The sequence below is a fragment of the Cricetulus griseus genome, chromosome 4 (genome assembly GCF_003668045.3).
Source record: "Cricetulus griseus strain 17A/GY chromosome 4, alternate assembly CriGri-PICRH-1.0, whole genome shotgun sequence".
Classification (NCBI taxonomy): Eukaryota; Metazoa; Chordata; class Mammalia; order Rodentia; family Cricetidae; genus Cricetulus; species Cricetulus griseus.
The window spans coordinates 147,889,224-147,909,940 of NC_048597.1; the positions used below are offsets into that span (position 1 = coordinate 147,889,224).

General features: G+C 41.4%; 2 protein-coding genes across 3 annotated transcripts; one reads left to right on the forward strand and one right to left on the reverse strand.

The window, feature by feature from the left end:
* The first annotated feature begins 975 nt into the window (after nt 1-975).
* Nucleotides 976-8,353, forward strand: Pus3 (pseudouridine synthase 3). Of its 2 annotated transcripts, none has more exons than XM_027411790.2 (4): nt 976-1,050; nt 5,734-6,141; nt 6,248-6,813; nt 7,638-8,353. In XM_027411790.2, the coding sequence occupies exons 2-4, from the start codon at nt 5,767-5,769 to the stop codon at nt 8,137-8,139; spliced, it is 1,443 nt and encodes a 480-aa protein (XP_027267591.1). In that variant the 5' UTR covers nt 976-1,050; nt 5,734-5,766; the 3' UTR covers nt 8,140-8,353. The 2 variants fall into 2 exon arrangements, with proteins under 2 accessions (XP_027267591.1, XP_027267592.1); XM_027411791.2 differs by lacking the exon at nt 976-1,050 and adding an exon at nt 1,368-1,512.
* On the reverse strand, nt 2,303-11,160 carry Hyls1 (HYLS1 centriolar and ciliogenesis associated). The gene is made up of 4 exons (XM_027411792.2): nt 11,008-11,160; nt 9,658-9,705; nt 4,961-5,077; nt 2,303-3,539 (listed from the first exon to the last, which is right to left on the reverse strand). Exons 3-4 carry the CDS (start codon nt 4,972-4,974, stop codon nt 2,609-2,611), a joined length of 945 nt encoding a protein of 314 aa, XP_027267593.1. The 5' UTR covers nt 4,975-5,077; nt 9,658-9,705; nt 11,008-11,160; the 3' UTR covers nt 2,303-2,608.
* Between the last annotated feature and the right edge of the window lie 9,557 nt (nt 11,161-20,717).

Sequence of the window (20,717 nt, forward strand, 5' to 3'; positions counted from 1 at the left end):
GGCCAATGGTTGGGCTCCCGGCCCGGCGTCAGCCTCGCGACCACCCGCGGCGCGGAGCAGTGCGCAGGCGCGGGCCCAGCGCGGGGCGGGCGGAGGGAGAGCGAGGTGCGGAGCGCAGCCGTGCGGAGCACCCGCGAGCTTTCCGTTTGGCCAGCCGGCCATCGCACGGCTGAGAGAAACTGGGCACCAAGGCGGTGCCCACACCGCGCTGCAGGCTCTCGTGCTGGTGCCTACCCGGACAGCTCCGCCTGGGCATCAGAGGTGTGAGATTGCACAGGACAGTGGAGGGACAGATGGGCTTGACTGGAGATTCGGAAAGAAAGCAGAGTTCAAATGCAGACATCTGTCTCAGTCCTGGGTATTTCTGATGTACCCACATACACACGCATTTTAATTTTTATTCCTAAGGCGTGGCCCCTTGTTAAAGCAACCCCGAGCACCACTACCTACATGATATATTGCACAGCTCGGGGGTGGATCCCTTATGTTAAGTTTGGATCAAAGAACCAGGATTTTCTGTTTTCCGACTGGAATTTTAAGAGTCTTGGCAACGTTTCTAGAATCGGCAAAAATAAGAAAGCAAGTGTCGCCATGATCTCTCCGTGGTGCTGAAGCAGCACTCCTTTGCCCTGTACTGTCACAATCTTTTCATTCAGGCATTTCCCTTTACCATTTTACACTACACATTCTAATAGTAAATGTTTTTGACTCGCTATGTTAAATTTCTGTTAATTAAACGATGTGCAAGATTGGGACACGATCTTCAATCTCTTAGTTTTCATATAGGATAGCCAGCATTTAAAACCTTTATTTTACACCAGAATTATAATTTCGTCATTTGTTCTTGTGTTGACTGTGCCTTGGGGTGAAGACAGGGCGCATCAGAAACCTGCACTTGCGGTGGGTTTTGGCTTAAAAGCCCACACCCGGGTCTCGGAACTACATTTCCCATAACTCCAGGCGCGCTTCCCGTGAGACCGCGCATGCTTACTGGAGACACGAAGTTACAGCTTCCTGCTAGTCGCGTGGCTGAGCGCCGATGACCGGAAGGTAAGTGTTGAGTCTCCCAGGTAGGGTGCTTTGAGTCCTAAAGAGGAATGAGCAAACGGCGGGAGGCTAAATGGCTACCTCCTGCCCTGGTTTAAGGGCTTCAAGAAGGCGCTGGAGTATGTAGTGGGACTTCGTGCATGGGACTTCTTGGAGCTAAGAAAGTCCCACCAGCGGGGCTTAGGTTCTGCAACTGGCATAGAGGGCCTCTGCTGCACCAGAAATGCTCAAATACAAACGATAGTGTTCAGTAAAGATTATATGGGAGGAAGGTATGGCGGAAACTAGCAGTTCATTTTAGGTTTCGCTTTTACGCGATACTTTTCAGAGTTAATGATATAGCGCGTCTTGAACCCTTTATCACGAGGAAATGTCTATCTCCCCTCCCCCAAACTTCAAAAAGATTCGTGCTTTCTAGGCTTGCTATTTTGGAGTGGATGATTAATGCACCCAGAAATTTCCTTTGTGAGTATTTAGTCACTGCCTCTCTACCTTCTGAATTTCATTGATAAAACTGGTGTGTTGGGCCAAGAGTCTAAAACAAATCTGCCTCATGACTGGGTTGATCTCATGCCTACGAGCTAAACTGGGATACTTAACTTGAAAACCCTTTTAACTTTTGGAGTTTCAACTTTGAGATCCAGGGAAAGGAAAACTTTTTAATCAACTTTTTTGAGAAAGCTGTTAAACTTTTAGTTCTGCACCTAGAGCTGAGCTTAAGCTTTCCTTGTGCTCTGCATGTATGACAGGTCTTGTTTGAGTTACAACATAATTTGTATTGCCAGGCATTTGTGGCATTGTCTTGCAAGTTTGCAGTATTTACTTTCTTGGAGTCATTGATTATCTTTCTTCCTATTATGTCTAGCTGTGGGTGGCACTGAGTAAATGTATCGATAGCCTCAAATTGTTCACAGTGTTTTTCGGTATTTAGTAATGACAGGTCTATTCATGTTTGTAGTGTTTACTTCTCCAACAAGCACTGTGCTGTCAGCTTTCAGCCCTAAATTTAGTACTTGAAAGACATCTCTGATCTTAGCTATTCCTTACTGGATTGTCAAGATTATCAAGAATGTAAATTCTAGCAAAACCCAGAGCTAGTATTTTGATCTGTACCCAGACAATCTAGTTTTTTTGTGTCTTCATGTCAGTCTATATACAGAAACTTTGAATATGATTAAATGATCAGAGGGAGAATCATGGCCTACAGCTGAGGTCCTCTTATACTGGGAAGTACTTAAAACAAGGTTCAGACTCATCATGTTCCAAATTCTTTAATAGTTGAGCTCAATGCCCACTAATTTGAAAAACAGTTTGCAAGTCTTTTCAAAATGGCAATTATTGACAAAAATCCACATTTCAGCTAGTTTTTCCCCCCAATTGCTGCATTTGAGAATGGCAATTTAGAAATTTAAATGGTGTGTGATACCTAATGTGACATAATAAAGTTAGGAAGGATCAGTGAAGTCCTTACCCTATGTTCTGTGGGCTTTTCAAGTCAGTTGTATTTAAAAGGAGAGAGATAAAGAACTAGGCTATCCTAAATCCAGTGTTAAAAAAAGACTTAAGAAGGAGATAGAGGGAAAGGAAACTTCTTGGGCATGACACCATTTGCAAGGTCACAACGGACACCCCATCGAAGGGCAGATCTTTTCTTCTCAGTTGGTACTAGGTAATTGTTAGGAACATACACATGTTGAGGCTTGTACTGGGGTTCTGTTTTGGAAAGCATCTGTCCTCGGACATTCCAGCGTAGCTCCTTTCTGTGATCTTCCCCAGGAAACCGCATTGAATCCCAATCCCTTTTGTACTCAAAATATCTGGCTACTCGGTCTGTCTTGCCCCGGTTTCGGCTTAACTGATCTAGCCTGGGGAGAATAAAGGACTTGGGTCTGCTGGCAACAATCAAGTCTTGTTCATAAACAGGAGGGCCCATTTCTTCTCTTTGTAGATAGCAAATGAGCTGATCTTCTTGTGAAATTCCTTGATAGTCACGTGGTAGGTTAAATTTTTGTGGAGCATCACTTAGAGATTCTGTGCCGTCTTGAAATTGCAGGTTCATCAGCCTGTGTCTTAAGTCCCAGAGATCCACTTCACTTTCTGTACCAGATTCAGATTCACTGATAACAGACTCATCTGTCACTAGTACTTCCCCATCTGGCTTTCTGCGCAGAACCTTTCTCTTCATCACTGGCTTTCTGGATTTTTGGGAAGCCTCTGAAACTGATGATGAAGTCACACGACTTCTTATAGGTGGGTAGTGCAGTTGCACAGGAAGAGCAGGTCTTTTTCCTGATGTCACTGAGGCTTTACTGTAGGGATCATATTGGGTAGCCTGAGCTTCTCTCCTAATATCTCCTTCGCCCTGCCCTGCACAGATGTGTGTAAAAGCTGTAGCAGCAGCTAACATTCGTTCTTCTGGACCCATATTGGCCCATTTTTGTCCACCAGGTCCTATCAGTTGCCCCATTGCTTCCTCTACATTATAAAACTGTCTGTAAGAGATAAACACTGGTCAGTTTTCACCTCATTAATTGCTCATTCAGCTCTCATTTTTATAGTCAAATGGAAAATGCAAAGCATTAATAAATTCAGTAGTTGTGGCAGAGATATGGCTATTACTTGCCTTCGTTTCTAATTCTTTCCTACACTTTCTATTGCCTTGTCACATTTAGTGGCTCCCATAATGTGGGCTGAGTTCTGGCATATGGAAAGCTAGAGATTATTACATGTAACAGAGCATGATGATCAGTTAACATTATATAACATGTTTAGAGGATGCTTTATGTATGTGGCATTACTTATGTGTATATAAGCCTTACATTTTAGGATTAGTTCTTTTTCACAGGGAGTTTCAAGAAGTTAACTTGCCCAAAGGTATACAGCTAGTAAATAGTGGAACTGGAATTGTATCTCAGCAGTCTGAATCAGACTGAGTCCTTGATAATGGCCTGAACAACATAATGGGGTGTACACACAGATGTGTATGCATATATTCTAAGCCTAATAAAAATAACAAGTATCCAAATCAACTATTGAAACACCTAGTGGTTGGTTTCCTGACTGGGTTTAAGGTAGTTATCTATTGCTACTTTGTTTCCCTACTCTTTCTCTTGAAATTGAAAAATACATGCTTATAATTTTAAAAGATTTCCCCTCCCTGATGAAATTTCTCTCTAAAAGGCAGTTCCTTAGCAGTTTTCTAGAATTTTCTGTATTCACACTAAATTTTTACACACTATAAAAGGAGCATGGCACAGAACCTCTCTGAATTTGAAGAGTTGTGGTGATTTGGCTCTGTCAGCACTTTATCATTTAATGTGATGCCAAATTTATCCAGTTCCTTATTGGCAATCTGGTGAATATCTTATAAGCTTTTACATACTTTCATAAGCATGTAACATAGGTTCAATTTCCAGCATGGGATTACCTCTAAGTAAGTTTTACACCCCTCCACAGTGGTAGACCATCAAACTTTCCCATGCTTGTAGACTGTTTAGAATTAACTGTTCTCAAATACTTGAATATGTTTTACTTAGCAATGCCTTTCCCCTAGTGACTGAGTGATTGCCTAGCATATAGGAGGCTCTTAAGTCCAATTCCTAGTGTTGCGTCCCCACTTCTTAGTTTCAATTAAGATTTAAATGTTTTAATCATAGAAGATTAAAGATAACCATGTAGTCATAGTCAGCCTTAGAACTGATGTAAAAATGTTAACCAAGTAACTACAGTCACAGATGAGTTAGAACCATCTCAATGTTGAGACTAGTATTGTTGACCTTTGATAACGTTCTGGAATATATCAGAAATAATCAACTTCCAGATCCAAATTATGTTAAACTCTTATATAATTGTTACAGAAACCTTTTATAAACATGAAATTTGTTTGTAAAAAAAGCTAGTAATTATCAATTACCTTTTTTCTGCCATTACAACTGCTTAAAAAAAGAATTTTTTTCCTCCAGGTTCTACTTCTAATGTGAAATATAATCATTGATTGCAGTTCTTCAATTACTAGCTTCTCTTGTGCCACCTTTGAAACAAAACAGAACATTATAGGCCATTTACTTGAAATATTAAACAATAGAAACAGAAACAGCCCATATAAATAATTCTTACCATTTAAAATATTGAACAAATGTACTGAGAAATCAAGAGGAAATATAGGGAGAAAAGCAGTTTACATGAATCTTCATTTTGATTAGTAAGGAAAAACTTTCCCCCTTTTTTTCTTTGTGAAGTAGCCAGATAGAATGTAAAAGAACAGTGTCTGAGTGATAAATCCATAATAATTAAACTGGTACCTTTGGGCAATCAAAGAGAGATGTTGGCTCAGAGGTTAAGAGCATTGAGTACCAGGAACTACAGGGTGGCTTCACACCATCTGTGTGAGATCTGGTGCCCTCTTCTGGCCTGTAGGCATACATGCTGACAGAACACTGAATACATAATAATAATAAAAAAACTTACACTTTTAACATCAAATTAAATCTCAGTGTTCTTTTGTTTTCTTGAGGTAGTATGTTGTTCTGTACCTCTGGCTGGCCTGGAATTTGTGGTCTTCTGTCTGTGCCTCCCAAGTACTGGGACTATAAGATTGTATTTCCATGCCCGGCTTAGCATGTGCCACTGACTTATCCAATGGAACTAGCACTGAAACTGATGAATCACTTCACTCTTTTCCCACAGGGTGGACCTGAATGATTTCTTCCTACGTCTGTCATGGCTGAAAACACAGACAGAAATCAGATCGAGAAACTCCTAAACAGAGTAAAGGAACTGGAGCAGGAGGTGAAAAGACTTAAGAAAGAACAGGCCAACAGTACCAAAGATTCAAGCATCAGAGAAAATTCTTTAGGCTCTGGAAAAGCTAAGCGTGCATTTGATTTCAGTGCTCATGGCAGAAGACATGTAGCTCTAAAAATAGCTTATTTAGGCTGGGGATACCAGGGCTTTGCCAGTCAGGAAAACACAAGCAATACCATTGAAGAGAAACTGTTTGAGGCTTTAACTAAGACCCGACTAGTAGAAAGCAGGCAGACATCCAACTATCACAGGTGTGGTCGAACAGACAAAGGAGTTAGTGCCTTTGGTCAGGTAAGGATCAAAATACCTTGTTTCTCAAAGCAAGTAATAACAGGAAATCTGAGTGGACATACTGAGTCTTGAGATTATTTCTGAAACAGTTTCTATTATTCCACAGGTGATTTCTCTGGACCTACGTTCTCAGTTTCCAAGGGGCAGGGATTCAGATGATTCTGATTTAAAAGATGAAGCTGATGATGTTGCTAAAGAGATCCGTTATACCCACATTCTCAACCGAGTGCTTCCTGCAGACATCCGAGTATTGGCCTGGGCCCCTGTAGAGCCTGGGTTCAGTGCTAGATTTAACTGTCTTGAGAGGACTTACCGCTATTTTTTCCCTCGTGCTGATTTAGATATTGTAACCATGAATTATGCAGCTCAGAAGTATGTCGGCACTCATGATTTCAGAAATTTGTGTAAAATGGATGTGGCCAATGGAGTGATTAATTTTCAGAGGACTATTCTGTCTGCACAAGTACAACTAGTGACTTGGAGCCTAGGTGAGGAAAGAAGACAAGAACCTTTCCAGTTATGTCAATTTGAAGTGATAGGTCAGGCATTCCTGTATCATCAAGTTCGGTGTATGATGGCTATCCTCTTTCTGATTGGCCAAGGAATGGAGAAGCCAGAGATTATTGATGAATTGCTAAACATAGAAAAAAATCCCCAGAAACCTCAATATAGGTAAGTTAAACTAAACTAGTACATCTTTCCTCTCATGATTATTGAAATAACTCAACCACTGACTCTGCCTTCATTAAACATATTTTTAGAAGATTTTACTTTATGTGTATGGGTGTTTTGCCTGCATGTATGCTTGCATACCACTTGTGTGCTTGGTAACCACAAAAAAGGGTGTCAGATAGTTTGGAATTGGAGTTGCAGAAGGTTGTGGCCTACTATGGAGGTACTGGGAATTGAACAGTGAGTGCTCTTAACCACTGAGCCATCTTCCCATCTCCCTTCACAAACTTCTGATTTGTAGAATGTTAAGAACATGCAACAGGGGATGCTATCTACTCGTTTTCTCATTGTTCTTTCCCATTAATAAGGAAATGGGTATTTGGACTGGGCTTCTAATTCCCAGCTTCTGGAATTGTAGGGAAGGTAGAAAAGAGGTTTTTCTTTTTTGAACAGGCTGTGGCAGAATGACACCAGTAATTCATTCCTAGGTTGTGAGAATGTCATGAACAAATCTGGATAAGTAACTTGTTATAAATTTTATGGTATGATGGGGAGCCAAAGTGTCTTTCTTATTAACCCACATCTTGACGATTTGCTACCACAGACATTAACTTAATACTGATCAAATTGATCATTTTTTCCCTTTTAAAAAGGAATTATAGTCACTCCAGATTAAGACAGTGTTGTATATTAATCTTAGATGTTACTAACCACTGACATTAATAGATTTTTCTCTGCTTCTTAATCTCAACTAAAGCTCAGTGTTTTAAAAAAGAAGAACTATTGGCTAACTGCTGTGCATTCTCATACTTGTTTCTCTTTAGCATGGCTGTTGAATTTCCTCTAGTCTTGTATGACTGTAAATTTGAAAATACCAAATGGATTTATGATCACGAGGTTCAAGAGTTCAATGTTACCCACCTACAACAGCTATGGGCTAATCATGCTGTTAAAACCCACATGCTGTATAGTATGCTGCAAGGACTAGACTCTGTCATGATAACATGTGGGGCAGGAACAAAGATGGAAGAAGCAACAGAATGGAGAAACATTAAGCCCTCCGTCATAAAGCAAAGTAGTGCCTTTGTAGAAGGAGTGAAAACGCGCACATATAAGCCCCTCATGGATCGCCCTAAATGCGAAGGACTGGAATCCCGGATCCAGCATTTTGTACGTAGAGGACGCATTGAGCACCCACATTTACTCCATAAGGAAGAAACAAAGGCCAAAAGGGACTGTGCTGACACAGAAGAAGAAAATACTGTTTTAGAGAATCCAACGAAGAGGGTCTGTATAATAGATGCAGAAATTAACAGTATTGTATAATCCCAGTAAGCTAGGATCTCTGCCAGGATCCAAGAAGCAACAACCAGCTAATTCTAATGACTGGCTCTTTAAACAATAAAGGGTCTACATATTTTCTAATCCCTATCCAAAAGAATTATGAAATGAAAGAAGCAAAAAGCATTTGTGAGCTATATGCCCCTGGAAATCTGTGCCTTGTGTTCAAATTCATTAAAGCCTGATCCCACAAATATCATTTGTTGTTCCTTTGTGGCTAAGTGAACAGCACCTCACATTGTTCTTTTCTAGGCAAATGTGATAAGCACTCATCTGAAAGACTTTGCCAGAGTGCCTTACTTTCTTATTGAATTCCATCAATTAAAGAGTGGATAGATGGGTTTAGTGCTCGGTGTGAAGCTACTTGGAATCTAACTGACTCAGTGTAGCACCGTATGTCTTTAATGAGGCAGCTAAGTGCAGAGGTTGGCATTTTTTTTCTACTAAGGGTAAGAGCAAATATTTTAGGTTCTAAAAAAAATTCTATGTTGCACTCTTATGACACTTTAGAGATGTAATAAAACATTTTTGGTTTTTGTTAGCCGAGTTCTGGAAGGTTCAACTTTGCTGAACTGGGGAGTGGGAGTGGGTGTTGAGCCAGCCAGGTGTACTGGCTCACACCTATAATCCCAGCCTTTGGGTGGAGGCAGGATAGGAGTTCAAGGTCATCTCTTTATCATAGAGTGAGTTCAAGGCCAGCTGGGCTATAAGAAACTCCTCAACAACCAAACAAGATAAAAAGAGTCTATGGTAGAAAATACAAGTCCTTTAAAGGGAAATTAGCACATACTACAAAGTGACAAAAGCTTAATTTATGTAAGCCAGTGTGTCTTTAGGGGCCACTAAAATGTTTTAAAAGCAAGAAAATTATGTAGCAAAAGCACTACAAATAAGTATTCAAACATATGAAATTGTTAACTCATTATCCTTTGTAACAATATCATAGCAAATGCACTTAAGATTCCTACTTTAGTAACTGCCACTACAATAGTGTTACTCACATTTACTAGACATGTTTACAAAACCCAAATGTTTGGCTATCAACCAGTAACTATTTTTTCTTATGTTCAAGACTCAAAACATATAGGGATTGTATCTGGAAACTGCTAAGTATAAGCAACACATAGGTAGTTAGAAACAATATTTATAGTAATTTGGTGTTAACTAAGTGCTATAGCGATAGAGTATATAATCACTGACTTGAGGGAATTCCAGGTTTAGAAGATAAAGTGGCTTGAAAAGTGTGGTGACTTAGGCAAAAGAAGTGGTGCTTTCATAACCTATCAGAGGAGCCAGGATAAATGTAATATTCTAAATATAACCTAAAAAGGACTGCTTTGTCCTTTAATTTTTAAGCCTTATCATCTGTATGTGTATCACATGGGTGTCCACAGAGGTTGGGAGAAGGCATCTTAAGACTCTGGAGCTGGAATTGGGCCTTCCCGAGCCATCTATTGGGTGCTGGGATCCCAACTCTGGTCTTCTGATAGAGCAATTTCTTACCTTATTTCGGTGTGCCTTGACTGGCAGTATTTGACAAAAAGGAAAAACCTAGAAAAGAAAAACAGACTTTAAGAAATAGTCCTTATTTGAAGTCACCTCCAAAACCCTAATTAAAAGGTGTTAGACTCAGGAGTCTATTGAAGCAAGAGTTCAAGGCTTTAGATGTGAATAAAATCCTTTCAAGAGATTGCTTGGGTATGAATCTAAGAGAATTGATTCAGTAACCTTATGTTTAGGAGAAGCAACTGAGAAGCCCCCAAATGGATTTTTTTGCAAAATCACTGAGGCAATATTTATACAAAAAACTCCAATGTAAGGACTGATGATAGAAAAATGTAGAGAGCTTAAGGGTTTACTTTGTTCATTTCTGTAGGTTTTGAAGTTTAATTGAAATATGTCTCTGTGTGTTTGTCTTCTGGAGTTGGCCTGGCCAAGAGGATTTTTAATAGCATGTTTACAAGACATTGATAAAGTGTTGTCTCATTGTGTTCAAATTATGTCCTCTTCATTTTACCTCTCAATGTGTTGATGCTTACAGAATGAAATGCAACTTTCCTTAAGGTCTACAGGTTATGGTCAGTTCTTTTGGTTTCTAATACAACATAACAATCTCAACAGCTAGAGAGAAACTTACACAGAAGCTAACCCACCACCTAATATTTTGTGAATAAATATGGTTAATATTGACCAAAAACCTATCTTAAAGACAAAACAAAAGCAAACTTACTAAGTGTAATGGTTCAGGGTTACCATAGTTACAGCTGAAAGGATTTGGAGGCTGAGATATTTAACTCCTAAAATTCCTGGATGCAGATATAACTGAAATTATAGTGCAATTTAACTTTCAAGTCAAATGACAAAACTGCTCTCTAGAAAAATTGATAAGCGCTGGGTATTGAAAACCTAACAAACCTGAAAGGTCACTGTAATATTTTTGTCTGCATTGTTACTGTACAATTTTTATAAGGCTTATCTCTGCCCGGGAAAGGGTCACACAGAGCCGTTCTTTCAGTTTTACCCGATATCCTAAGCGCCTAAGCATGCTATGGAGGGCTGGATGTAGGATGAGCCCACGAAAGGTGTAATCCAAACGTGAGACGACTTTCCCTGCTTTTCGAACAATAACAACATCGGTCACACCATCTGGCGGTGGGCGTGCCGGGAGCTCGGCTCCTTCTCCAGGGACCTGTCCCCAGCCTCCACGCTGGCCCCGAGGGCTCAGTCAGCTCGCTGGGCCTCCGGGCAAGAGTGGCTCACACAGGGTGCACATTGTGACCTGGAGGAGCTTGGGTGGCCTCTACCCCGGCAGCCCGTTAAGGACGACTCAGGCAAGCGCACGCCGGCATTTACCTTGAACGGAACAGCCCTGCCAGGGAGGAGAACGCGAATCCACGCGTAGCGGTCCAGGGAAGGAGCTCGGGCCTCCGCCGCACCCTGTCCCAGGAAGTGTCCCCCGCTACCCGGCTCTAGGCACGTCACCAGCCGCCGCCGCGCCGCCGCCCGCCGCCGCCGCCGCCGGTTCAGTCGTCTCGTCGCCGCTAACCGCGGACCACTGCTTCCCACTCACGCAGGCGTACCACTCGCCCTCGCTCAAGGCAGTCGTTAACGGTCGGCCGTTCAAGTTTAAATCCCGGAGAGAGCCCACGCCCTTGGCCCCGCCCACCACCTCTCTCATTGGCTTAGAAGCCAGCCGTCCTCCATGCCTACACAAAGATTGGTGCACGTTTTCTTTCGGCCCGCCCCTCGGACCCGGAAGCGGGGTATGGGGCGCGGAGCTGAAGTGGGAACCCGCCGGGCAGTGGCGCGGAAACCTTGGCGTTGGTTCCCTGGGCGCGTTAGCCTTGGCGTTGGTTCCCTGGACGTTAGTGTGGCGGAGGGACAAGGGGCTGGCCCTGCTCGGTGTCCCAGCCGCCCTCGGCCGCAGGCGGAGGGGAGCGGAGGGGAGCGTTCTGGGGCGCAGCTGGCCGGGCTTGTGGGTCGGCCTCCTCTGTAGCCACTGTAGGACGTCCTGACCAATGCCAGCCGCACCCCTCCCGCGGCACAATGTGCCCTCTCCCAGAATGCACTATTATTACTCTCTCTCTCTCTCTCTCTCTCTCTCTCTCTCTTCTCTCTCTCTTCTCTCTCTCTCTCTCCTCTCTCTCTTCTCCTCTCCCCTCTCCTCTTCCCCTCTCCTCCCCCTCCCTCTCTCTCTCTCTCTCTTCTCTCTCTCCCTCTCTTCTCTCTCTCTCTCTCTCCTCTCTCTCTCTCCTCTCTTCTCTCTCCCCCCTTTCCCCCCCCCCCTCTCTCTCTCTCTTTCTCTTTTCTGAGCGTACTCTGGACAAAATATTTTTTAAAAAAATATTACCTGACGCGCGCGCGCGCGCGCGTGTGTAAAAAGGATCCTAGTGCTTTGGGAATTGCTGAGGATAAGATTGGAAAAGAGGCCCCCATAGTTCTAGTCACTGGGGCGCATCGAATCTAAAGAATCTCGTCCAAATCCTGACGGTTGTATTTTCTAACACAAATAAAGCAGAGAACACATTATTTCTTAAAATTTAGAATGCTTAACTCTTCCAAACACTCACCCCGTCTTTTACCTTTTCCTCGGGGCCCTTGCTCTACCTCCGAGACACTTGAGGACTTACTTAAGAAAACTGAATGAAATCGGGATAATGGCAGAAAGACGGGATTTTTTTAGCGACTGCCTCTTGATTGAAACGAATCATTTCTTTAGTGTACACATTCTTTCCTCAGGAACAAATATCCTGTCTTCATATTACACTACAGATTTTTCTTTGGCTTAGAACCTCCAGTTAACAAGTCTCAAACAGAAGGGTAGGTGATTTATTTTCTTACCCACTTTTTGACATTCAATTTTATCCCTATACGTCAAGTTAGGAGCTTGCAGTGTAGCCCAGGCTGGCCTTGATCTCAAGATCCTCTTCTGTTTTCACTAGTACTGCAATTGTAGGTCTGTGCTCACTTGCTGGTAAATGATGATAAATGTAACCACAGTGCTACAGCTGCACTCTCTTCTTACATGGTAGCTCAGATGTTTTAGTATCCATGTTTAATTTTTCACTTGCTTCAAGTCAGAATTCAGTTAGATTTCACATTGTGATTGGTCGGTTTGTTTCTTTTATTCTAGAAATGTCTCCATTTCCCTCCAAGTTACTGATTTTGATGAATCCCTTTAGTGAGTGTCTTCCTTACTTTCTGACACAATTCTCTTTTGTTTGCTCCCCTAACCAGGTGTAGTTGATTTTAGCCCATCAACATCTTTATAGACTCAAATATTTTCAACTGGTTATATGATCATGCTTAAGCTAACCAACCCTTATGATATTTTTGCTTACCTTACCCCTTTGTTGACATTTTAAAATCCTCTTCACTATAGTTATCAGATTATATCCTGTCTCTGTCATTTTCAATTTTTTGTTCTTTATCTTCTCAGTATAGGAGTATAATCATAATGATAACAGCAAATGAAAATAAGCAACTTTTTCTTGACATGGTTGCTGTTCTTTTAGCTTGTTTGTCCATCTTTTCTTCACTCTCTTGCTCAGTGGCTTCTGAATTTTGCCTCATCTGTAAACCCAGGCTACTTTTGATGGTCTCCAGTGATCTTAACCATCAACTTCAATTGTCTTGCTCAGCCCTATATGTATTTGATAGTTTATCCAATCAATATTTATTGGGCACTCGTGCAATTTACTGTGGAATGTTTTGGTGATTTGATAAGTGAATAAAAATTCCAGCAAGTGGGAGGCTGGAAATGCAGGATCTTGAGTTTGAGGCAAGCTGGGGCTGCTAATGAAACTGTCTCAAAACACAAGAGTCTGGGGTGTAGCTCATGATAGAGCACTTGCCTAGCATGTACAGGATTCTGGGTTTAATCCTGAGTACCAAAACTAAAAGACACAATCTCAGCCCTTATGAAACCAAAACCTCCTGTCATTTAGGAGTAATTGACATTTATCAATCACAAAACAAAATTATGGTCTGTCAGCACTAAGGGGTGGCAAAGTATTCAGAGAGAACATCTAATAGCAAGGATACACAGTATTATCTCATGATCCAAGAACTAAAAGATAAGTGAAAGGACGTGGAGGGTAGAGATGCAGTGAAATGTATGTTCTAGGTAGTAGGAAAGCATACGCAAAGATCTAGGAGATGGGAGACTTAGATTTGAGAAAGTGAAAGAGAACCAGGAAAAAGGTAGGTGGTAGACATGAAATTAAGAGGTAGGTCATGTAAGCCAATGGGAAGGATTCTGATATCCAAAGAGCTTTTATCCAAACTTGCTGTCTGAAGCAGAATTGGGGTGTGCAATGAAATACTCAGGCTTACACTTGAAATTATTTTCTCTTTACTGAGAAGACTGGATTAAAAAGTGCACAATTCTAAGTAAAATCTAATGAAGATAAATGTGTATTCCAGGTGTGGGTTGTGGTACTTTAAGCTGGGATGGTAATGGCCAGGATATTAAGAAGAGGACAGGTAGATGTATTTTGGGTCTACTACCAGAGGATAGATTTTCTGAGGTTGAGGTATGAGAGAGCAGGCAGGCTTTCTTGGTTCATAAGTTTCTCCTTTGTACAGCTGAATGCTGTTTTCTGGGATCCTGGATAAAGGTAAACCTGGAGGAGGTAGAGTTAGGTTTTGAGCATGTTGAATTTGAGATGTGTGTTAGTCCGCATTGGTTCTGTGACTTAACAGAAAAATTTAAATGGAGGAAAGATTTATTGTACTTCAAAAATTTCGTTCATGCTCACTTAGCTCTACTGGTCTTGGGGGGGGGGTGACCCAGAATATCATGGTGGGTACATGTGGCAGAACACAGCTATTCATTTTATGGCAGCTGGGAAGCAAAGAGATGGGGGCGGAGGGGGATAAGAAGGGGCTGGGGAATACCCTGTTTACCTACATCTTCTATCCAGGGCCCACCTCCTAATACCACCAAATTGTGAATGGTTACTGGGTTAACCAACTGATAATGTTGGAGCCCTCTGATCTAATAACCTTCCAATGAGTACATTCACCCACTGGGGACCCGTCCTTCAAACCATTGAGCTTAGGGGATGATATTCATCCAGAAGATACCTTGAGATATCCTGGGGAGATAAGAGTAAGCAGTTAGATTTAAAAAGTTCGTTGTGTTGATGGAGACTTGATTCGGTGGTTAGGAACACTTGTTGCTCTAGGACCCATGTTTGAGTCCTAGTTTCTGTGTGCCAGCTTTCAACCCTCTGTAACTCCAGGCTCAGGGAATCCAATGCTTTCTGACCTCCACAGGCACCAGGCATGCACATGGTGTATATACATACATCAGGCAGAACACTCATCTACATAAAGAAGTGTATTAAGTGACGTATGAGAAGTAAGGGAAAGTTTTGTTCTACACAACAATCTTCTGTTTGTAAACTTGGATAAACTTGGAGTGATCAGTAATCGAGAAATGCATATTAGCATAGTACCTATCAAATAATTCAACATATTATAGATATATGTTATCTTTATTCTTTATTCTCATTAGATAATGGCTCCATGCCTTTTTTAATATCTTATATGGATCAATCTGTCCTCATAGCATTGCCAGATGAAGTTTCCTAAAATGATAATCATGTCACTCTGCTTACAAACCTGCAGAATTTGGACCAATGTTGGCGATATGAACAGAAATGGTTCATATATTTGAATGCTTAGTCACCAGGGAGTGACACTATTTGGGAAGGGTTAGGGGTGTGGCTTTGTTGGAGTAGGTGTGACCTTACTGAAGGAAGTATGTCATTGGGTATGGACTTTGAGGTTTCAAAAGCCTATACCAGGTTCAGTATTTCTCTGTTTCCTTACAGATCAGGATGAATCTCTCAGCTACTTCTCCAGCACCATGTCTGCCTTCATGCCACCATGACAATAATGGACTAACCTCTGAAACTGTAATCAAGCCCCAATTAAGTGCTTTCTTTTGTAAGAGCTGCCTTGCTCACAGTGTGTCTCTGTTAGTTTCTGCTGCAGCAGCAGCAGCCTGCCTCTGCTGCCAAGGCAGTTATGTCATCACATGTCACCGGGTGACTTTCCACCATCAGCTATGTGACATGTGATGACATAACTGCCTTTTTTCTCATTTTTTCAGATATTACTTCTTTTTATATATCTTCCTTTGTATAATGTTATATCTGTTATGCTTCCCATACATTGTTTAATAAACTCGTCATCAGTATGACTTGATTTTCTTGCTATTAAATATGCTACTACACAACTAGCTTTTATTGTCCGAAATGAATAATTAGGTTTGAGATAATTAGAATCTGAATCAGAACTCCCTTTTTAAAGATTGCTGTTGTTGGGAAGACAAATTTACTTTTCAGTTCTGTTACTTTGTCCATATGACACAGCCTCTGATATCCACCAGATTTGGCAGCATGTTATTGCATATGGCACCTTCTCAAATGACAGTTTTTAAATGCATGCACCAATTCCCTAAATGCTAAGAAGAGTGCTTACAATTTTCTTTGAAAGAAAGAAACAGTCGTATGCTCACATTTTGTTGACTAATATTCCTTCATCCATAATTTTTCCTTTGTTTGGGTTCTGTTTCATTTATTTTTTCTTTACAGAAGTATTTATTTGGAAAATATAAGTGAACCCATATGATTTTTAAAACAGAAGTTCATTCAGTGATAATGTGCATTATATAGTACAGTTTGTAGTGAAATTTACACTTGGCAGTTTAAGCAAAGCATTATTCTATAAAAATCATGTTATCGGGCCATATCCATGGGCCAGTGGTTAAGAGCACATACTAGTTAGGCGGTGGTGGCACACGCCTTTAGTCCCAGCACTCAGGCGGAAGATCTCTGTAGACCAACTTGGTCTACAGAGTGAGTTCCAGTAGAGCCAGGATAGCCAGAGAAACCCTGAAAAACAATATAAAGCAAACAAATAAGAGCCTTAGTGCTCTTGAGAGGACCTGGATTTGGTCCCCAGCAGCCACAACAGGCAGCTCACAACTACCTGTCTGTAAATCCAGCTCTAGGGGATCCCTCACCCTTTTCTGGACTCCTCTGGCATCTTTACTCACCGGCACACAAACTCACAAGCACACACATACATTGTAGGAACCTGTATCAGCTCTGAATGCCCCAAGATCGAGTTCTTAGCACTAAGGAGATTTATTTGCCCCAGAGGGACAAAGGACAGGGAATAAGAGACAAATAGAGGAGATAGAGGATGAGGAAAAAGGGGACGAGATGAAGGGAGGGGGGAAGGGATATTTGCTATAGAGGGACAAAGGATTGCTCTGGATAGAGAGGCAAATGACAGCTTTTAAAGGTAAAAGGGGAAAAACCCATGTTAGGATGAGGTGCTTGATTTTAATTGGTCATGTTAATTGGGTGAGTCAAGGTGGGCTATTGATTGTTGAACCCTGGTAGTCACCTTAGGAGGAGGAAGTGGCCAAATAAGGGAATAGACCTTGGTGACTAGCTTTAGGAATGTAATCTAATATTTATTTATTTATTTATTTATTTTTAGCAAGGCAGAGGGAATCAGGGAGAAGGGCAAGGACTGCCAGTGCCATGTTTGCCATGCTTTGGCTGATTAGAGTCCCTTCATATATAAAGTTAAAAAGTAGTACAAATCTTTTTTGGAATTATGTTTAGAAAAAGCATCTAATATTTAGTTAGAAAATTCATGGCTCACAAAAATACATGCCTTGTGTTGACTGCTTGAGAACATCCCCATACATTTCCTGAAGACAGAACAAAATTTACAGGCTTGACATTCAGCACAAAAATTTGTACTGGATCTACTGATACTTTGGGTTTCCTGATATTTTGGCTAATGAGATGCTTTTGAAGTAACTGATTATATTTATCAATCAACTGATATTTTATCTTATAGCCAAGCTCTGCTGGCCTACAATCTGTCTACAAATCAATCATTATTATATAATATAATATAATTACTATTATGTCATTGTTCACCCCAATTGACCTCTCTATCTCAAGAAAATGACAGGTCAAAAATGAAGGGGCCTTCTAACTCATCATTTATGTAATTTAATTTACCCTGGTTATTCTAGAGAAAAATAGAAATCCTATTTTGTATATGCTCCCTCCTGTCTCCAGGGGAACCTGATTGATAAGCCAGTACACAGGCAGGCACTATTTCTTGGAACGTGCTACACAGAACTGTCCTCTGTTTAGGAAGCACATGGCCAGCTCAGGTGACAAGTCCCACTTTGTCCTCTGGCTTTCCAGAAAGAAAGATATGGGTTGTTCACGAAGAAGAGCTTTTGGAGAGAGAACAGTAAGACCCTATAAGAGATGACAAAGGGATTGTGTCATATTTAAAAAAAAGTTATTTATTTATTATGTATACAGTATTCTGTCTGCATGTATGCTTGCACACCAGAAGAGGGCACCAGATCTCATTACAGATGGTTGTGAGCCACCATGTGTTTGCTGGGAATTGAATTCAGGACTCTAGTTGGTATTAATTGGTATTAATAATTGGTATTAATAATAAAAGCTCAGAGACAGATATTGGTTAAAGCTGAAGATCAGAGATCCCAAGTGCTGAGATCACCTTTGTGTGAGCTCTGTTTCTCTTTTAGACTGGATCAATTTCATTCAGCTCAGGGTAGCCTTGAATTAACAGAGATCTATCTGCCTTTGTCTCCAAGTGCTGGAACTAAAGGTGTATGCTACCACTGCCTGCCTGACCTCTATGGCTAACTAGTGTGGCTAGCTTTGCACTCTGATTTTCAGGCAAGCTTTATTTGTTAGATCATAAACAAAATATCATCACACAGGACCTCTGGAAGAGCCGCCAGTGCTTTTAATCTCCCAGCCATCTCTCCAGTCCTCGGAATTGTGTCTTTTTAAGGAGATCAAAGAGAATTACACTTTTTTTTTTTTCTTGAGACAGGGTTTCTCTCTGTAATAGCCCTAGCTGTCCTGCAACGAGCTCTGTAGGTCAGGCTGGCCTCAAACTCATATCTGTCTGCCTCTGCCTCCTGAATGCTGGGATTAAAGGTAAGCGCCACCGCCACCACCACCACTTGGCAAGAGTTACACTTCTTAATAAATGGAATATAATGCTAGACACAAAAAAACCACAGTACTTGAGTGCTGTCTACTCAGGTCCTGTAGGTGAAGATTTGGTTCCAAAGAAAATGGTGTGTGTGTGTGTGGGGGGTTGGGGTGGGCAGAGAATACAGTTTTTAATTTGTGTGAAAGGTCTTACAGTGAGGATTATTTCTAGGGAATATGGGGACCTTGACAAACATGGCAGACTCATAGGAGGGAGACCTTGACAAGAACCATAGAGTCATAAGAACCACGGTGTCCAGTGTGATGAGCTGGGCATCTGCACAATAAATCCGTGTAAGGGGAGAGAGGATAGAGAAATAGCCTCAAGCCTATCTCAAAAGGATTTCATTTTCTTTTCTCACAGCCTAAAGGCTCCCCCTTGTGGCTATAGGGGAGAGAATATTCCTGGCATGGCCTAACTCCTGTGGGCTCCCTCGGGTGCTGTGGGGGAGAATCCCTTTCTCCCCTGTCCTAACTCTGTAGGAGCGCTTCTGGTTCTCAGAGAATCAGTGTAGCCCGTTTGGCTATTTTCACACAACCTTTGTCTACTTTTATTTTCATCCACATCTTACATTTCTTTTGAAGTGCCTCTTCACTGCAGTGAATTACAAACATTTTGTTTCTATTTCTCTATTGAGTCTTGGGCTTTACAATCAGCTAGGTCAGTGGTTCCCAATCTTCCTAGTGCTGCGACCCCTTGATACAGTCCTTCATTTTGTAGTGACCCCAACCATAAAATTATTTTCGTTGCTACTTCATAACTGTAATTTTATTACTGTTAAGAATTGTAATGTAAATATCTGATATGCAGGATATCTGATATGTGACCCCGGGTGAACCCCACCCCCCAAAGGGGTCGCAACCCACATGCTGAGAACCCCTGAGCTAGTCAAAAAATACCAATAGGGTTGGGGGTATAGGAAAGTGCTAGTGACAGGCCCTAGGGCTGTTATATGACCCTAGGGCTGATAGAGAGGTGGGAAAAAAAGGAGGTTAGGAGGGAGGGAGGGAAGGAGGGAGAGAGGTTGATTAGAATACTACTTTGCACATATAGCACAAAGTTTATCAGCAGACAGTCTCCATGTCTGTCAAAGAGATGTGTGTTTTTCTAAATATTTTAAGGACGTTTGTTAATACATTAAAGACCTGCCCAGTTAATCACTTCTGCAAAGACACCCTTTTCTTCCTAAATAAGGTACCATTACAAGATACAGTAATACATTTATCTTAATTCACTCTACCGTTTATTTCCCCCTCCTTTCTGAAGTTTCTGTGCAGCAGAATTGTAGGGGCCAGAGTTTCCAGGAGATGGCGCTCTGCATCTGCACAGTAAAAGGGTAAAATCCGGGAGGGAATCAATGACTGATTCTGCACACTTTGTGGCTCAAGACAGTTTATGATAGCGGTTTCTTATTATTTTCAAACTCAGTAAAGGTTGCGTTTCTTTACAGTGTGTCACTCTCACTGTCTCCCTTCCTTGTGATGGCATTGGGATCATCCAGGTGATACCATGTAATGTACCTTCCAAGTCAGCTGATTAGTAATTTTAATTCTACTTGCGATGTTAATTCTCCCTTTGCCACAGAACAGAATACATCCACAGGTAGCTGTTTTATGCCTTCTTCCCTTCTTGATTACTCTCATGAAAAATGTGTTGGATGTATTAGTCTTTAAAATTTCCCAACTCCAACTTTATCCATTCAATTGTAATTTGCTACCTAGTTTAAAATTGATTTGCCACTCCATTTTATTTTTTTATACTTTTCTCTGTGTATAAATGTGTGTGCATGCACATGTATGTGTACAAGTGTGTTCACGTGCCTGTGCAGCCAAAGGTTTATGTTGGTTCTCCACCTTCTATTCCTCAATACTGCCCCAGAGATAGGGTTTCTTTGTGTAATCCTGGCTGTCCTGAAACTATCTCTGTGGACCAGGCTGGCCTGGAACTCAGAGATCCACCTGCCTCTGCTTCCCTAGTGC